The sequence below is a fragment of the Crocodylus siamensis genome, chromosome 2, assembly GCF_052110815.1.
Source record: "Crocodylus siamensis isolate JL-2025a chromosome 2, ASM5211081v1, whole genome shotgun sequence".
Taxonomy (NCBI): Eukaryota; Metazoa; Chordata; order Crocodylia; family Crocodylidae; genus Crocodylus; species Crocodylus siamensis.
In genome coordinates this window covers 174,434,798-174,455,056 of record NC_143396.1, presented here as the reverse complement: position 1 = coordinate 174,455,056, position 20,259 = coordinate 174,434,798, and the positions used below count along the sequence as shown (strand labels likewise).

Here is a 20,259-nt window from a genome sequence, read left to right as displayed (position 1 = left end):
GACAGGAAGAGGCCAGCCAAGTCTGCACCAGCCAGCAGAAGCAGCAGTGGAGTCATGTGCTACTTGGGACTGACCAGTGCAGGCTCGTCCCATCCCAAGAGCCGCAACGCCCAGGTGGGAGACTGGCCGGAGGAGCAGGCGCCGCCTTGCTATGGGGCAGGGCAGGACAGGGCAGCAGGGCTGGCTTGAAGTGGTCAGGCGGGTGAGGAGGCAGGTGTGGGCCGGCAGTGCCAGTGGCCGCTGCTTGGCCTCCAGTATGGGGCCATTCCAGCAGTGCAGGGCATGGGCACTGGAAACTGCACGCCCTGCAACTCCAGCCCAGCCCAGCCTGGCACCCCCAGCTCCGCGCGGGAACTTGCTTCTGTCCACCATGTGTCCACCTCATGCCTCCGTCTACCACACATGCGGGCAGGGCGTGAGCAATGCTGCAGCTCCCCTGGCCATGCGCTGGGGCAAGGGGCGGAGCCAAGGAACAAGCTGCACACGCTGTCCTCAGTGGCGGCAGGACCCGGCTCACTGATGAGCCCAGCCCCATGGGGGTAAGCAGCTCCCCTCCCCTCGCTGCTGGCTGGGGCCCATGGGCTAGCCCTGCCCACCTTGCCTCACTGCTGCCGCCACTGTGGAGCGTGGAGCAGGCGCCTCGGGCCAGATAAAAATGGTTTGGCGGGCCGCATGTTGGACAGGCGTGGTTTAGCAGAATTAGTAGCTAGACAAAACAAGAAGGTCTAGGTACAGAGAGTATACTGATAGAACGTTTTTAGAATTTCATTGCTAACTCTGTAGTTACTGTCTGTCCTATAGAAGCTAAACAAATCTCAAAATTGTATATTTTTTTGTGTTTTTGCTTTTGTTTAAAGTATTTTTGGCCCCTCTCAGAACATTCTCTTCAGATAAACTGTTTGGCACTGGTCCTTCCAGGGAAATAGGCTAATTCAGTCCCATTGAGATGAAATGGTATATAATCAGAGTTCTATATTTTGTTGTAAATAATAATGTTAGCAGTAACAAACTGTATACTGCCAAGTAAAACCAAGACTCTGAAATAAATCTCTCTGCTTCTTAAAACCCTATAATTAGTGTGTGTGTATGTGTGTGTGGAGGGGGGGGGACGGACCCTACTCAACTTAGAAATAGTAGCATGGACTTCTAAAAACCTATTGCCTGTATATTATAAAGTAATACATAGATGTAGTTAACAGTTTCTCTTACATGTGATTATAATTATAGGTAAGATATTTAATGTTTAAATTCTTTATTGGTCAATATACTGGTTTGTATTAACAGGAGTGTCACTTCAGATCAAGAGAAGTGATTCTTTTGCTATATTCAGCATTGGTTAGGGTTCGCCTGGAGTATTGTGTCCAGTTATGGGTCCCTCAATTCAAGAAAGATGTGGACAGTTTGGAAAGAGTCCAACCAAAATGATCAGAGGCCTGGGAGACCAGACCTATGAGGAAAGGCTGAAAAAGCTAGGAGTATTTATCCTGGAGAAGAGAAGACTGCAGGGGGATTTGATAACAGCCTTCAAATACCTGAAGCATGATTGTAGAGAGGATGGAGATGGGTTTTTCTCTGGTCGTAGGGGACAGGAATAGGACCAATGGCTTGAAGCTGCATCAGGGGAAATTCAGGTAGGAGATTAGGAGGAACTTTCTATGAGGGTGGTCAAGTTTTGGAACAGGCTATCTAGAGAAGTTGTGGAATCTCCATCCTTGGAAGTTTTCAAAACCAGGTTAGACAGACTCCTGGCCTGGGATGGTTTAGTCAGGGATCATAGAATCCACATCCTTTCTGTAGTGGGGGTCCCAAAACTGGGCACAGTACTCCAGATGTGGCCTCACCAGTGCTGAATAGAGGGGAATAATTACTTTCCTTGATCTGCTGGCAACACTCCTACCAGTGCAGCACAGGATGCTGTTAGCCTTCTTCACAACAACAACACACTGTTGGCTCATATTCAGCTTATTGTCCACTATAACTCTCAGGTTCTTTTCTGCAGAGGTGCTGCCTAGCCAGTCAGTCCACAGCCTGTACTGGTGCATGGGATTGTTCTTTCCTAAGTGCAGGGCTTTGCACTTGTCCTTTATTGAACAGTGTTAGGGTAACATATGGATTTTGGGGGGTGCTGGGTGTACAGCTGAACAAAAGTTGTTTTTTTTTTCCGCTGTGGGTCACAAGGCTGGATAATATATTAAAAGTAACCTCAGCAAAAGCTGCTAGTCACAAGGTTGGATGATATATTAAAAGCAGCTAACTTTGCTAATGCTTAAGTGAGTGGATTCTTAACAAAAGGATTAGGGTGAAAAGTGCCTGATGTGTTGGGTAAAAACAGGATGCAGCCCACCAGCTATTGTCAGGAGACAAAGCAGAAGTACAGCCTTGGTGATGGTGCTGAAGTCAGTAAGAAAACTAGAAAGAACCAGCAAGAAAACCACAAGTGACTGAAAGAAGCGAAGGTCAAAGTCTTACGCATGTGCTCTTAGCAGCAAAGCACGTAAATGAAGGAAATGTGTAGGCAATACCATGCTAATGAAGCAAACAGTAAACAGAGGTGGAGTTTGAGATGGTAGGAGAAATGGGTGGAACCAAAGGAGAGACAAGGGCAGAGTGAATGTTAATATGTATGAACTAAGGTGTATAAAATGTGAAAAGAATTAATGTTCAAGGCTGCTTCCCTGGTTTCACAAGCTGTGCGTCTGTGAGGGAGGTCGCCTGAAGCTGTCTCCATTGTGAATAAAGCTGTTGTGAGCAATGTGTGCTGATGTTTGCTCCCTGCTTGCTCTGGCTAATGAGTACCAGGATCCATGAGCAATTGGACCATTGTCTCTCTAGTTGTTGGGTTCCACATGGAGTTGGGGTCTAACAAACTTCATGAGACTTCTTTTGGTCCAATCCTCCAATTTGTCTAGGTCTCTCTGAATTTTTACCCTACCTTCCAGTGTATCAACTACTGCCCCCATCTTGATGTCATCTGCAAACTTGCTGAGGGTGCACTCTGTGCTATCTTTCAGGTCATTGATGAAGATGAACAAAACCAGCCCCAGGACCAACCCCTGGGGCACGCCACTTGATACCAGCTGCCAACAAGCATCAAGACATTGACTACTGCTCTCTGAGCCTGATGATCCAGCCAGTTTCTGTCCACCTTACAGTCTGTTCATCCAGCCCATACTTCCTTAGCTTGCCTGTGAGAATGTTGTGAGAGACCATATCAAAAGCCTTGCTGAAATCCAGGTATACCACATCCACTGGTCTCCCTGCATCCACAGAGCCAGTCATCTCATCATAGAAGGCAATCTGGTTGATCAGGCATAATTTGTTCTTGGTGAATTGATGCTGACTGTTTGTAATCACCACCGTCTCCTCCAGGTGCTTAGAAATGGACACCTTGAGGACCTGCTCCATGACTTTTCCAGGGACTGCACTGAGGCTAACTGGTGTGTAGTTCCCTGGATCCTCCGTTTTCCTTTTCTTAAATATAGGCACTATATTTACTTTTTTTCAGTTGTCCAGAACTTGTTCCAAATACCATGAGTTTTCAAAGATGATGGCCACTAGCTCTGCAATCACATCAGACAACTTCCTCAGCACCTGGTGCATTCTGTCTAGCCCCATGGACTTGTACATGTCCAGCTTTTCTAAGTAGTCTCTAACTTGTTCTTTTGCCACTGTTGGCTGCTCACCTCCTCCCCAAACTATGCTGTCAGGTGCAGTAGTCTGGGAGCTGACCTTCTCTGTGAAAATTGAGTTGAAAAAGGCATTGAGTATTTCAGCCTCTTCTGTATCCTCTGTAAACAAAGTTGCCTCCCCCATTCAGTAAGGGACCTACACTTTCCCTGACCCTCCTCTGGTTACTGACATACTTGTAGAAACCCTTCACATCCCTTGCTAGCTACAACTCCAGTTGTGCTTTGGCCTTCCTCACTTCAACCCTGCATACCAGAGCAATACTCTTATACTCCTACCTTGATGATGATCAAGATAGGAAGATCCTACCTTGAGCAGGGGGCTGGCCTTGGATGACCTTGTGAGGTCTCTCCCAGCCCTTTCCTATGTTCATAAGATATGAAATTCACTTCATCCATGGGAATCAAAAAGTCTCAGATATGGAGGCAAAAATAAGCATAGTATGTTTTTAGGGCATGCTTCTTGCTGCTGGTAATGTTGGTACAGATTGGAAAGCTTGTTGTTATTCCCGAGAGGAGGTGTGGACTAGTGAACAGAGTACAAGAATAGGAGTCAGCAGATGTGGGTGCTATTCTCAGCCCTGTCATTCATTTTCTGTGTGATCTAAGGCAAGTCATTTCACAGTGATTTACAGCATGAACCTTCACATGTCTGGGCTGGGTGATGATGGCAACCATAATCTTTTATTTCTATCTCATAACTTTTTTAAAGCTTTCAGGGTTGCTAACTCCAAGAATACAAAAACCTTGGATTATGTAAGAGATGGATTTAAAAATTGTGACTGTAAAAATACAGTTGGAATTCTACTAGCTTTCTGCACTTTGAATTTTTTGGGTATGTCCAGTCAATTTTGTTCAGCTTTCTGCAACCACAGGAGCTTGAAAGTTACTTTTAGTAATGAAAGCTTTTGCCTTCATATATCCAAAGGAGCTGAAGCTTTTAAATAAGACACCAAATATTGGGAGATTTATTAACACTGACACTCAGTTAAATATGAAATTGTTTATAATGGATGAAGCAAGTTGTAGTGAACCTCGTCTAAGATGGAATTGCACAAGACCAGGAAAAAGTTCCAAGTTTCCTTCTTATGGGGGGAAAATTCCCAGCTGGAAAGCATGCTGGGACTGTAGAAATTTTCCACCATGAGCAAGTTTCCAGTTTATATAGGTTCTGTCTGAGATGGGTTTCACTGTACCTGGATCTCTGTGCAATGAGGATTACAGGGGCTTGAGCCATGGGTGGTTCTTCATGACTCCTGTGTACTTGCATGTGGGTGGGAATTTAAATACATACATGACACTTGCTTCTGTTGCATGCCCAGCTCTTGATAGCTTGTGGAGTACTTTCAGGGGGCTTTTTACTCCCACTGTATCATCTAAATAGTCCTGTAGCTCTCTGCATCTTTGAGGTTTGTGCAGCTTTGCTGTGGTAAAGATCAACGCTAAAAAAGAAAATGTGACTCTGTCTTGACTCTTCTGCAAATTTGAAGTGTCCTGACTGTTGCCCAAGCTTAATGCTGCCAGGTGCTGAATGAGCTTTGTATCTCCCTGCCCAGGCCTCTGCCACTTCATCTTATCTTCAGTCTTTCTCGTGGGTCATTGATGTCTTTTTACCCAGACACTTGCTAGTAATGTTGGCATCTGTTAGACTGAAATGGCTGCTGTGACAAACAGACATATTCCTGAAGAGCTAATGCAACCAATCTCCTCTTTGGCACCTAAAGTAGATTTTGAACTCTTAAATTCAGTTGCGCCAAATGTGCACTAAGAATAAAGATTGGGGTTTTCAGTGGAATCTAAGGGGAGTTGGATCATTTTATCAAGGAAGTTTAAAGGCATTTTGGATCTAAGTGGCCTGTACTGAATTGCTTTTAGCATTCAGCAAGCCTAGCCAGGTAGCTTTCAATGTTACTACAAAATTCAAATGAGCTGTATTGATAACTAAAACACCCTCAGCAATCTATTGTGTACATTGTAGGTACAAGCACGTGTAAGGACAGACTCCCTTTTATTATGTCTTATTAGAAAATATATTTTTGAGGTTTAAGCTGTCTCTAGTATTCAGCAATATGATACTCAGTATAATACTCAGTCTATTTAAATAAAGCTGGCACTAAAAATATTTCATATTTTGGGATATGAGCATAGATTGGGTTACTTTGCATTGGTTTGTGCCTAGGGTAACCATGTAAACAATTTAAAATATAGGTTGTAAAAAAATGGTATTTAAAAATTGCCTGACAACTGTTACAAATTCTATATATAAGTGTTGGCTATTCTTACAGAGTTTAATATACTACCATATTATTTCTCTGAATTTTGACCACTTGATTCCAGGTGGAATTAAGTGTGTAAATGAATCTGCATTGCTTGGTAGCAGAAACATTTCCTTTTCCATTTGAAGATGGGAATTAGCCACAAGTGCTGTTAGCTGGAGGTTGGAGGGAGGGAGATTTTCTTTTAAAATAGGCATTTAAAATGTCCATCATTGCACTGCTATTCTTTAATAACCTATTGTTCCCAAGTCTAACCCCTTGATTCACATATGGAGCTCCCATTAATGTCAGTAATATAACACTGTGCACTTCATGGCACCTTCTACTGGAAGATCTAATTAAGCCTCACAGCAGCCCTTTGAGGTAATTAGTAGCTCAGGGAAGGGTGCATTTGCAATGCATGGATTGATTTTACAGTTGGAGGGAGAAGCAGACTGCTGAAGTGCTCTGCTGAAATTTAGACAAGTAGCAGAACCAGGGATGGAATCTAAGAGTCTTGATTCCCAGTTTTGCATTCTGTACCCTAATGCCCCTGCCACCTCCTTGTAGCAATGAAAGGAAATGATTTGGGGGATGGAACGTAAGGAAATTAGACTTTTCAGAATATAGGGTTTTTTTTGGGATGAAAGTAATAGCCTTCCATTGTGTAGTGTGGAGGGCCATACCTGACAAGTTTAAACTTGGGTTAAATATGTATGCTCATCACAGGAAGATCAGCATTTAATCTACCTTTTGAACTTGGGGATCAGTGGATTTCAGGCTTGCTGTGGCAGCACCTGCTAGTAAATGAACTGGGGGCAGAATGCAGAGCCCAGGGTTTTTAAGGAAAGAAAAATGTGGCTTTTTTAATGTACACCAGTCACAATAACAGATCTGTGAGAAATGTGTGTATTTGCAATGTTGTGTAGTCATACTAGCTGTGGTTTGCGCCCTCTGCAAGGAGGGAGAGGCTCAAGGCTCTAGCAGCTTCAGGCTCTGGGCATGCAGAGTTGGGGCAGAGGGTAGCCTGCAACCAGAGGGTTAAGCCTCTAGTCATCCCCACCGCACCCCCAGCTACCACAGAATCCCATGCTGGGCCACAATAGAAAACCTTTAATTCAGCAGCAGCAGTATCTGGGGTACAAGTGAGAGGGTTAACCCGCTGGCTGCTGGGTGCCTACTCCTAATACACACAGCCAGATCCTATACTTTCCATTGATTCCCTTGTCTTTCTTCCAGTGCCAGTCCTCACCCCCACCTGTCAATGCCCAGGTCTCATGCCCCCCTTACCTACTACTAATTATGCTGCTGGATTATGCTACTGCCTGTGTGCCCTGTGCTCCCCTCTTGTTTTGATGAAGTACTGTAGGTAGTTTTCCTTCTGACTGCTTGCTTGGGGTTTGGTTCAGCCAGGCCTGGAAAGAGTGCTGCCATGATAATCAAAAGGCTGATGCTCTGTCTCAGCAGTGCTTGTGCTTTTGGCTCTGCAGACCAGGTGAGTAGCACAGGGCTGGTCTGCTGGCTGGATCTAGCCCTGTACCACCCTCTTTGCTGGGATAAGGTTCTGCAAGCCTGTGCTGCTGCCTCTGCTTTGGTGGGATCAGGCTCCACACTGCCCTGCATGCCCAATCCAGCATGTACAGGTTTCCCCTTCAGGGGCTGGATGACGCAGCAGCATCAACAGCCAGATCTGGCCTGTAGGCCAGGGGTTCAGGACCCCTGCTGTATCTTATCCTGTTCACAAAGTGAATGAAAAGTCTGAATGAAAAGTATGACTTGAGAAGAGGGAGGGTTGTTTGTGACTACCTCTCTACATTATAGGGGTGTGATAGGGTGCAACTTGCATTCATCTCCTCAGCTGGAAAACTGCATTAATGAATATAAAACCCAAAGGAATAGAGAAGTTATCTTAAGGAATCCAGAGGCCTAAGGTCATGCAGGAAGTTTGTGGCAAAGCTTAAAACAACCCAGATTTGACCCTGAATCCCACTTAAACACAGACTGTTGTTTTTCTTTCACCAGGATTCTGTTTTATTCTAACGGAAGAATGAGATCCTGAAGATGTGAAATTACTGTATATTTTTTTCTGTTGAGTTTATGATTTATCCAAATGTGGCTAGGTAGCTACATAAAGCCAGGCAACTACCACTTCAATAGCACAAAAAATATTTAAAAATCTAGGTCCAAGTGACTTTTTATATATGTAATACTGCCTTCTAGAATAAAGGGTTGCCAAGAAAAAGCTTGCACGATCAAATTTTATTTCAGAATTAGTAAATTTCTTCAGCAAAGGCTGTTGTTTGTTTAGAATTCATTAGTTAAAATTGCAAATTTTTTTTCTCTTGGAAAAAAGCATAAAGTCAGGGTTATGTGCAAGATGCTATAAATATTGCCTATTAAGGAGAAATATGAACTGTTCTAACTTTAGTAAAAAGAATATAAGGGAGTCTTGTTGTTGGTAACTGCATTAAAATGCTATTCCTCTAGTTGGGTGGTAATATACAGCATATAAACAGTTTGTGCTCTATATTCATCCTGTTATGTTTGTGCTTCTTCCCATTTCAAAATATGTCACTTTCCCTTTACAAGAGATTTACAGATGGCAGAAGCATCATTGATCAAAATATCACTTCCAAGCCAAATGTTACAACGGATACACGTTCCTCTGAGATTGTGTAACTTGTTAATCATGAAATAACATCTCAGTGAAGGCATACTGCATCCTGTTATGTATCTAGAAGAAAAGAGAAAAATCCAGTTCATTTGAAGTTTAAAAGTAGTGGAGGATTGGGGTTTTTTTAATTGCCTTAAGCTGAATACAGGAACTATATGATTCGAGAAGAGTTGCACATAGGGCAAAAAAGCACTTTGGTAATGCCCTTCAAGTTGCTGCTCTCCTAGATGTACAGTGATCTCTGTTAAATGAACGGATCTCATTTGTTTAATTGTTAAGCACATAAATACAATATGAGGAAAAAATTGTTCTGCATTTGGTACTAGCTGGCATCATGGCTGGCGGAGTCACCACTGATAACGAGGACTTAAATGGCTGATGGAAAGTGAAATTTTCTCTTGACCGTGGAAGTATTCCCCTCTAGGTCAAGATCCCTGCATACAGTGAGCAGGGTGGTGTGATTGGAAGTTAGCTCTGTGAACTCCTTGGATGAATCCCCTTGTGGGCAAGCTGAGCTGCCCTTTATTTATTTATTTTTTGAAGGGGGAAAATTGCTACAGCATATTAGTGGAAATATTGTGGATGTTGCAGAGTGTTGGCTTTAAAGGTGACAGTCAACCACATCTTTGTTGTTGCTCCTGCAGCTTACTCCACTGATTTAAAAGCCTACAGTTACCTCTCTTTTGTGGTAGCATGTGCTTTGAAGTACTATGAACTAGTTAAAAGTCAAAGTTTTTGTAGTAGAAAATCCTAACATGCAGTCAGTAACCTGGCATATTGGCTCAAGTTCCTGTTAGGTGAGTAGGGCTCTCTCGCTTGCTCTCTCTCTTCCTCCCCCCACCCCTTTCAAACCTTCAAGTTTGGTTTTTTTGGCTACATAGCACCACAAAGATTATCTGTTGAGGACTTATTTCCAGTATTGTACAATTAACATTTGATAAGATTTGTAGTTGGTCAGGGTCTGAAAAGTGTTTGGCACAAATTACTAATAGGGTAAATAATAGGGTTGTGTAAAATTTTGGCAGCCATTTCATTTTGTTTTGGATTCAGATGTTTTGCCGGTTGAAACATGGAACCTGAAATGAAACGCAGGGCTGCAAAACAGCTCCAAAATGAAATGGACTATCCGGAACTCCAAAACGTTTTAGAGCTGTTTTGAATTGTTTCAGAGGTGGGCTTGCAGGGAAGGGGGTGAGGGGAGGACTGCTTTCATGCTGACATCTGTAGCTGGCCAGTGACAGCTATCTGTCCCCGAGGTGCATTCCAACCCAGTGCTAGGGAATCGAACAGGGGCTGGGAAAATCGGGCTGGGGGAATGTTCAGGTCCCTGAACATTTCCCCCAGTTCCCGGTACAGTTCCCCAGTTCCTGATCGCTTCCCCTAGCTCTTCCTGTTGGGGTGCTGGCCCCTGGATGATGTTGGATGACAGCAGGCTGTTTGCTGGTGATGGTGGTGGCTCTGGGTTTTTTCCTAGCTGACAGCAACAGCCTGCTGAAACCCTGTGCAGATCCAGGGGCCCGTGGCCCCTGGGAAAAGCTGGGGGAATGATCAGAGAGCTGTGGATTGAACTGGGAGGTCCGGCTGACTGCTGGAGCCACCCAGGCTCTCAGACAGTACACAGCGCCCTGTCGAGCCATGCTTCACCCGCACAATATTGTGGGGGGGAATCCCTCTTTGGGCTCTGCCATGAGTCCTCTGAGGCCCCAGTCACTGCTGCCAAAACTGGTGAGTGCAGGGCATTTTTTTTTCTTTTTTAAACTCCTCACTCACCAGCTGTGGAGCATGGGGATGACAGCAGGCTGTTTCTGCTGGCTGGGGCCAGTAACAGCACCCAAATCTGTCCAGCGCAGCCCGTGCTGAACAGTGGGAAGAACCCAGTGCTAGCGCTGGCCTCAGCTGGCAGTGGCAGCCTGCTGTTGTCCTACACGCAGCTATAGGGCCCTGCAACCACTAGGAAGGCTGTGGGGCTGTGCCAGGATCTGCATGCAGGATGACAGCAGGCTGCCGCTGCCAGTTGGGACCAGTGCCAGCACTGGGTTCTTCCTGGTGCCCAGCACAGGTTGTGTTGGGCAGACTCGGGTGCTGGTGCTGGCCCCAGTCGGCAGAGGCAGCTTGCTGTCAGCCACATGCTCTGCAGCCGGTGAGTGTGGAATTTAAAAAATCAAACAAAGCCCTGAATTCACCAGCAATGGCAGTGGTGATTCGGGCCTCTGAGGGGTTGTGGCAGAGCGCCCCCCACCAATGCAGTGCAGGGCAGTGGGGAATCGCTGCCCCCCCCCCCCACCTGGCACCCTCACCATTGTGCGGGTACAGCGTGGCTTCGCAGGGTGCTGTGCACTGTCTGGGAGCTGGGGTGACAAGTGATACTAGTTTTACTTTGAACAGTTTGAGGTGGAGTTTCCTGGAAACCACTGCACCTGTCTCCTTGAAACTTGGCAGACTTCATGGCCTCAGAAATTTCATCCAAATCAGGCAAGAAATTACAATGTTATAGGCATTTTTGTGATTCAGCATTGTAGTCTATGGCTGAAACACTGTCGAAATTCTGAAACCGTTGAAGTTTCGGCTGAAATGAAATGGGACAGCGATTCGAAACACCAAAATGAATTACTGTATAACAGGGGGCTTTCCTGGGGCTGGTCTGCCATTGGCCCGCCCACCTGTTTCTGGGCCAACCGCCTACCTCCTTACCTGCCGCACCTTGATGATACATAATTACGGTATTAATTAGGCGGGAGGCTGCCCATTCTTACCCTGATGCCAGGGGGCACTGTCTCTGGCTCCATTCCTCCCCTATACCACAGCCCAAGCCTCACAGATGACATTCAGGTGGCATAATGCTCCTGGCTTACAGTTGGACCAAGCTTAGCCCTTGTTGTCAGGCCTCAGACATGCACACATTCATACCACCCTCCTCTCACAGGGTCTCTTTCACACATTGACAACTTGTACAGCCTTGCTCCCTCTTGGAGCGGGCCCCTTTGGCCATAGGCTTTACCTAGCACACATCTTGGGTGGCAGACGTACCTGCTCTTGGGCCTTGCCTGCGACCCTCACTGTGGTAGTGGCCAGCCAGTTACCCAACTGGAGCCAAGCTTGCCCGGCCCTTCCTGGGGCAGCTCTATACAAACTTACATACTTATACATTGGGCTCCCAGCCCTCTGGTTTCCCCTTGCACTGGGGCTCCTCATCACTGCCCCAGTGGGGGCTCAGGTGGCCGTAGCTGTGCTTGGCCCCATCTGGGTCTTACACCCTCTTTGGGCTCAGGTGGCCGTAGCCGTGCCAAGCCCCTTTGTACCCACAGTGTTGTGGGGGCTAGGGGTTAAGGTGCCCCGACCCGCCTTTCACCGGGGGGGTAACTGGCCTGGTATTTCCTCTGCCCCTCAAAAGGCATCCGATTTTCTAGCTATTTTGCAGAATTTCAAGCAAGAATGAATTTTGAACAAACCCCTTATTTTGACTCTTAGTTTCATATCACTGCTATTTTAAATGGATTTCTGCCATCCTATTTTATTAAAATCTGGCAGGTAGGTTAGAAGATGCAACTCTTATGGGTGCCCTAGTTGTGCGCACTATTTCATTCCCTCCCCCCAAGTTAAAATAGAACATAAAATTGCTTGGAAAATAATACTTTTCATCTCCTCTCAATAATTGATCAGTTCACACTGGTATAAACACAGTGACATTATAATAATTGCAAGCTGGTCAACAGGTTTTCCCTGCTGGGTGTTTATAGCCAACACAATATGGCTGTACTTGGAAGGAGTTTGGAGCTCAGGAGTTACATGTGCCAAAGTATAGTGATTAATATGCATCTGTATACTCTTACCCTACTGTGCATATCAGTGGGAAGGAATCTCTTAAAAGGGACAGGGAGCTGAAATAATATTGATATTGATTGGATTAGACATTGTTCATATTTGAGCTTTAGCTAAGATGCTCTTGAATTATTCTGTCCTTCATTGGGAGGCTATTTTGAGGATTTCTTTTTTTTTTGCCATTTGTATTCATATAAACAGCAACTCTCCAATGTCATTGTGGAAAAATGTCTAGAAGTGTATCATTCCATTCCCTATACTCGCAACTCCTTTTCCTTACCAAGAATATTTTATTTTGCCATGTGCATACTTTTTTGGTGGCTTTGTTATTAGGCTGGATAATGCACATAGTCAAAGCAGCACATAACTAATAACTGCATTTATACAGACATGTGGAACATCAACCTTCAGGGAGTTTTTAGATAGTTTGCTGCAGTGCCACTCAAAACAGACATAGTTCTGAAAATGCAAGGAGTTTCAGAGAATAAAAACACTTTACAGTCTAGATTTTTTTTCTTCTGGTTTCAATAATTACCCTTTGGTGCTTTCATTGGTATTATTATAAGTGTTCTAAAGGAAAAGGGGACAGTGGGAGGAGTGTGGCAGACTTCAAAATGAGATGGAAATGCTACTGGGATTTTATTTCCTAACAATTATCTGCAAGCTGTATAAATGTTCTTGAGTTAAATACTGAAGTAAACAAAGACATTGCATTTTTAGTGAAACACACAGTAACATTTGGTTTTCTAGGAGGCTCACCAAAGAACCAGCTGATTTAAATTTTCCTTATTACTTTCAGCATTATAGAATTGCTTCAAAAAGAGAAATAAAGCCATCTATTTCCTGACATGGAAGGTTGGGGGTGGGGGGAATTTTTAGAGCAGGTTATGCAGAATTAAGAATAGGGTGGTGGGGGAGGATCCTTAGTTCCTAGACACACTTTTTTTCAATTCAGCCAAAATTAGTCGTATGTTCTTACTAAGTTGAGTTGCTTAAACGTGCACACACACAATGTTGTGTTGAGTCTGGTCTAACTTGTACAATGGGATGCACTGTACAAAGAACACGCATAATCCAGGATGCCAGCACAGTGAGTCTGTAACTAAGAATGAGTATAAATTGACATCTTTTTTTAAGGTACCAAGGAGCTGAATCTGAAAGACAATATCAACAGCTAACTTCCATGCATTATATACAGTTACATGAATTGGAAACCTGAAGGTATTTATATCACAGGCTTGAAGCCACAGAAGATGAAATAACATATCTGTCATTGCCCTTGTGTTCTCCGTGGTTTTTCTTCGGTTGAGTGGCAAGTTTTTGGATCTTAAGCACAAGTGCATTTAAGAGGCAGAAACATCAACTGAAGTGGTGAACATCTTGTTGGGGAGTCAGCAGTTGATTAACATAGACCTCTAGCAGCTGTTACTTGAACTTGGGGAATTACTGGGAAGGGTGCAAGGTGACAAATAGTTTGGCAGATGAAAATGGTTCTTCATTAGATTATGTTAGAGATCCACTGAAGTGTCGGCAATCTGAGTAGAGCATAGAGATCTCTGCCACTCATAGCAACTGGTGCCAGTTCTGAAATACTAGTATCCCATTTACTGCTAATTATGTTGTTGGGCCAGCTCCACATGCTTGCACTGTCATATTGGACTACCAATATGAGTAACCAAATCTGAAGACGGGCATCTCTGTTTCATTTCCCCAATATGGACAGCCAGTACTCCTTGCTTGGTACATGGGGAGAAAAGAATTGTATGGCTTACATGCCCATCAAACTAGCTGGTAGTTTAAGAAAAGATGGTATTCTGTAAAAGTCCTAGTTATTTTCTATCTTAGAAGAGGTGTAATGTTTTGAGCAGTATGGGGTTTTTTGAAATCTTGTTATTTCATGACTGTCTCTTCCTGGTTCTTTTCCTTTTTCAGTTGTTCCAGTAGCATTTTCTCTTCATCCCCTGTTCCCTCCTTCAGCTTTCTGGGTTTCTCAGGGCTTGGGCCTTCATCACCATATCTCCCTCCCCTCCTACTATCTCTTAAAGGTAAACACAAATCCAAGTACCATCTCTATATCAACAGCTCAGAGGACTTACCTTTCTGTACCAAACATGCTTTCTTCTGTCTCTCTCTGTCTCTTTGTCTGTCTCTCTCTCTGTCTCTCTCTGTCTTTCTGGCATTTCTTGGTGGATGTCTTGTTAACTGAAGAGCAGCCTGGCTAAACCAGACTCCTTAATTTTGTTACAGGGCCTCCTAATGCGTCCCTCTTTTTCTCTTTTCTTGATCTCTGTGGATAGCACCATTATTTTACCTGATAAGCTTGGTCTTATCTTCAGCTGAGTCTCCCTCTAGCACCTCATGTCCAGTCTATGTAGAAGTCTTGCATTGTATTTCTGAATAAAGTCTCTCTAAGGTATGGCATTTTCTATTCATCTACAATAAAGGCCTGTTAGTTCAGTATTGGCTAGTTCAAAGTATTGGATACTTTGCTGTTGTTGTCATTCCCAGATGAAAAGATAAAAAATACAAGTACTATGAAACTTTAAGTTCTCTTCTGGTCCCTTGTATCAAGAAAACCTTGTTACTTTGAAATGTGAAATAATTTATAATTCATTGAAATTTCATTAGTTTGTCTATTGGCAAACTGCTGCCAGAAGCAGCAACTGCTTAGTTACAGGAACCAACTACAACAAAGTTAACTGAATGCAGTCCATACTGAGCATGCCCATAGAGCACCTAAGACGAGGCCCCAGTCCATACTTATTGTCAATGGGAACCTTTTCTTTTTTGGGTGGCATCCTATGTGAAAGCCCCATGACTAGAAGCTTTGAAGTTTAGATACCTCCTAGTCTTACTCCTAGCCAAAAGGCTAAAAGCAGTTCCCTATGACCACAGAATGGATGGGAACCTACCACAAGGATAGGTTAGTGAGGTCCATCTGAGTAAGACAGAGACTCCACTGTGCTTCATCCCCCCCTCAGCACTGACTCTTTTAAGTCATGGTGAACCACTACCTTGACAGTATTTCAGCTTCTTCACTCCGACAGGTGGGCAGTGCCTTTTCTTTCTCATTTCTAATGATTCCTTTTTAAAAATTGTATTAGCCTTAAATGTCCAGCAAACTTCACCAAACATCTGCATAAATGAAAGGCTTTGTCATCCCTCTCCTTGCCTGTTGCATATGATTGATACAGCCTTGCCCTGCACCAGGCACCCCCATCTGCATAATCACTTTTGGAGGATCCTAGGACTTGTGACAAGAACCACCCAGTTCCAGTCATGAGTAGGGGACTGATTAGCATGTAGATGCTTTGTAGGTGTATCTGGAGTACACACACATACTGCCATGGCTGTGCTGTGTGGTCACCATGACTTGAAATGCTGTTGACTCTGCTGGGGTGCAGCCTCATGAAGCACATTCTAATTGCAAATCTTTTGTTTTTGAGCTAATATATAGCTTGGACTATGTATAAACATGTATAGAAGTATTTTTCAAGTGTGTGTTTATTGAGTGCTTATGCTAAAGCTTAGAGTAGTTTACAAAAGAATAAAACTTAAAACAGTGACTATACAACACGATTTTTCTGTTAACATTCCATTTAATGCCTGCATGGTCTTCTGCAAAACCAAGTCTATACATACTGTAGTAATTTTCCTATATGCAAATCACCATGGATACATTTATTTCAAGTCTTTTTATTTCAGAGTTGCTATTTTTTGGTTCTCTGTTTCAAATTAACAAGATTTTCCTGCATACAGCTAAATTTCTTAGGGACCTTTTCTGTCCTATTGTAGTGGGTTCCTACCCTTGCAGGGTTTCCTAGAACTATGGCAATACAAATAATAAGTTACAATTATTGTGCTTTTGCTGGAGAAGTGTTACTTTGCAGCAGTATCTTCAGAGGATTTGAGGGGGACCCTCAAAGCTGTGAATGAAAGAAGAGATGGAATTTTACGTTGTAGGAAATTAAGAGGTGAATCGGTAACAGTCTGAATCTTTTGGTGCTTTCACAGTCATTAGCAAGTTGAGTAATACAACTGCCATTTGAAGTCAGTAGTTATCCCTTATTTCCAAATGGGGAATACCAGGGCATGATACCCCTTGGAAAAGTCACCCATACCATGTGTTAAAGTCAAAAGGAGAAATGAGATGCTCTCTGATTATCTGAGTCCCTGTGGCATAGACCAGGGTTTGGCAACATGTGGCCTGCAGACCAAATCTGGTCTGAGGAGCCAGGGGGCTTCAGCCGGTGCATTGGCCACAATGTGCTTTGTTGCAGCTGAACAACTGGGAGCTGTGCCCATGTTGCAGCCAGGGGGTGGGGAGAAGCAGTGGAAGGGAAAAGTCATGGCAGCAGTGGCTGGATCGGAACACCATCCCACCACAGACCTGAGCTAAGTTGTTCCAAACCGTGGCTCCAAAAAGTTGCCAACTGCCGGCTTAGGCCACAATCAGTGAGGTTCATGGATATACTGAAGGAGATTCTCAGGTTGTCTAGTACAGTGGTTCCCAGTCCTGGGCATTCATAGGGCACACACAGAGGGATTCAAGCTTTTATGAATAGTATCTTCATCCCTCCACATGTTAGCAGTGAATATTTTAAGTTCAGTGTCATTGTGGTGTTGCTGCTTCCATTGAGCTCAGTTGCATGCCTTCTGAACCTTGACATGTTCCAAACCCCAACTGTCATGATTGACAGAGGTGTAGACATCCCATCATGTTCATGGCTGTGGTTTGAAATGTAGCCAGTAACATTTGGAATTTGTAAGAGCACAGATAAGGTTTGTTTAAAACAGTAATTTTGCCCAAACCATGGTCACATGGAAAACAATAAACATGGCCATAGCAAGGTCTCTTCTTTGAAATGCTTACTTTTTTCAGCCCACTATATGGAGGGTAAAGGCACAAGATAGTGTAGACTACAGTTTTGGGTAGCTTTGTGATAGAAAAAAATTGAGCTGCTGCTTCTCCCCCAAACAGTCTCATCTTGTAATCATTGCCCTCATCTGCTGAAGTACATCCATGGGATTGTGGATAGTGGTTGTTTTAACTATGGTGTGAAACATTAACTGTTTCTTCCATTAACCATCCATCCTGCTGCCCAGAGAAAAGCCATCCTCTTTCATAGCTGCTGTTTGAAAATTTGCAGATGTTCAATAGCAGTAATATGATTTCTTTTTTTTTCCCCATAGCCTCTCCACTTCTGCTTTTTGCCAACCGTCGGGATGTTAGACTGGTGGATGCTGGAGGAACAAAGCTGGAGTCTACAATTGTAGTCAGTGGCTTAGAGGATGCTGCTGCAGTTGACTTTCAGTACTCACAAGGCATTGTCTTCTGGACAGATGTGAGTGAAGAAGCCATCAAGCAAACTTACATTAACCAAACTGGAAATGTGGTCCAGAACGTTATTATTTCTGGTCTGGTTTCCCCGGATGGCCTGGCATGTGATTGGATTGGGAGAAAACTGTACTGGACAGACTCAGAAACCAATAGGATAGAGGTAGCTAATCTCAACGGTACATCAAGGAAAGTTCTCTTCTGGCAAGACCTGGACCAGCCCAGAGCAATAGCTTTAGATCCAGCACATGGGTAAATATTTATTCAACTTACATGGCTGCGGCATGGTGGTTATTTTATTAGGATTTTTGGCTTTATAAGAAGAAGTAACACCTTGTCTGAGGTATTTTTCTCAAGGTTTTTTTGCTGACCATATGTTTAAACTTAAATACAATGTGGCAAGGAATGACACCCATATACAAAGCCAGAAATGGAAAAAAACATTAGTTGCTTATAGGTACCAAGTAAAAGATTCAGTCAGTATCATTGTTTTGCCTTTTCAGTTTGCCTTTCTGTAAAGCAATCAATTTTTGCACATTTTTATTCCTATAGTTTACCTGTCTTGTAAGTTAATCAAACTCTTATTTGGGATGTGACGTGTTTTTACTGCATGTAGACAGTAGGTATGTAATCTCCATTAGCGGAAACAAGAATTCTTGCATGCTATGCTTTGGTAAACAAAAGTCTGGCTTAAATAGTGATTTTCAGATAATTACGTAAGTGCTGGCAAGTGAACTAGGCAGAGTGTGGTAATGGTTTCCAAGAGGATTGAATTTATTAAGTCAGTCTGCAGTGAAGAACAGGGGTGAGGACAGAGGCAGCGAGAGGATGAGTTGCTACCATCAATTTAGGTGGTTGCAGCACTTGGCTAGAAAGGTTCCATGTCCCAAAGAACTTAGTTTAGACCAGATAGAATAGGGTGGCTTGGTGAAGGCTAGGAGGAGATGAGAGGAAATGAGCACAAGAGAAGAGATTCCCCAAGGTCACAGATCTAGGGAAAGTAACCAGGACCCTGCATTCCAGTCCAGTGGTTTGTTGACTGCATCACACAGTCTTCACAGTGCTTCTGCCTCCAGGTCTTTGTTGCATGCTAGTCCCTTGCCAGTATGGATGGAAGCATATGCTGGAGCTGTGTTGCTCCAACTCCTTTGAAAAAGACCACCATCATCTCTTCAGAAGTAAGAATGTGTGCCTAGACGCATGCTATCACCTTGAAGCAGCAGGCTCTCTCAGCCAAAGAGTATGGTGGGGCTTGGGTTTCTTTGAGAGAATCAAACAGGTAGAATAGGGCTGCACAAACTGTATTGAGGGCTGTTTGTTAAGGTGTACTTTGTAGGGCTGTGTGAAATAGCTGTGGTCCAATTTGGAGTCGGCTGTTTTGGAGGGACAGTGATTAAATTCGGTGTCTTGGATCACGGTCCCAATTCGATTCGGCTGAATCTGTTTCAGAATTTTGACACCAATTTGGAGATTTGGCCATAGGCTATAATGGGGAATCACTAAAGTACTTATAACTTTGTCATTTTTTGGCTGATTCAGATGAAAACAGCAGGGTTGGTAGCTCCTAAGAGCTTGTTTGAATTTACAAACCACTTTTCCCAGATAAACCTATGAATTTCACTTTATCAGCCTCCTAGATACAGAAACTCATGGACTCAATGTAGACATTGGATTTATGATGCACTATAACCTGCCTGAAATCTGGCTCCCCAGGTACCTCTCTCCTTGTACCTGCTACACCCCCCGCCAGACCCAGCCTGTCTCTCATCCCCTGATGCCTCAATTTACGTTTTCACTGACTGGCTTTCTTGCCTACATCATAGCCTTTGGCTTCTTTACTATTCTTTTCATCCAGGAAGAGCACACACCAACTGCAGATGCTTCCTCAGCCTGATGAAGGGTCTTTAAACCTGAAAGCTTACTGAGATATATTTCTCCAACTAGTCAGTTGGTCTATTAAAAGATATTAGATTGACCCAGAGAACCTTGTGTGTGTTAAGGCAGAGTGGGATGAATGCAGCAGGGATGGTAGCCTGTAACAGGGGGCTTTCCCAGTCCTGGTTAGATCTTGGGCCAACTGCCCACCCCTCTTTTTCCTGCGAAGCCTTGATGGAAAATCGATTCAGATGTTACTCAGGCAGGAGGCTGCCCATTTAGGCCCCTGATGTCTAGGGGTGACATCTGTTCCGCAGTTCTGTACGTTTCCTACGCTGTGGCCCCTGCCTCACAGGTGACATTCCAGGCAGCTAAGCTCTCCTGGAGCCTCGCAACTCCACTGCAACCAGCACGCCTCAGGCCTCTCAAAGATCTTACAGGTCTGGACTTCCCTTAGCCAGGACTGTGCATTCTTGTGGTGGCTGGAGGTTTTAAGGTGCCTCCTACCTGTCTTTCACTAGGGAGGCTTGTGGCCCTGGCATTTCTTGGGGGATGCCACGCCACTGGCAGTCCCACCAAGACTCCTGATCCTGGCAGAATGCAGTTTTAGGT

At 44.1% G+C, this 20,259-nt stretch overlaps 1 protein-coding gene across 3 annotated transcripts in view; it reads left to right on the top strand.

The window, feature by feature from the left end:
- Positions 1-20,259, top strand: part of LRP5 (LDL receptor related protein 5) — a 264,354-nt gene that overhangs the window by 40,320 nt on the left and 203,775 nt on the right. For all 3 annotated transcript variants that reach the window (XM_090032363.1, XM_090032361.1, XM_090032362.1), the window contains exon 2: positions 17,628-18,024. In XM_090032363.1, coding sequence (XP_089888489.1) covers positions 17,628-18,024 — 397 coding nt within the window. The remainder of the gene's footprint in view (positions 1-17,627; positions 18,025-20,259) is intronic.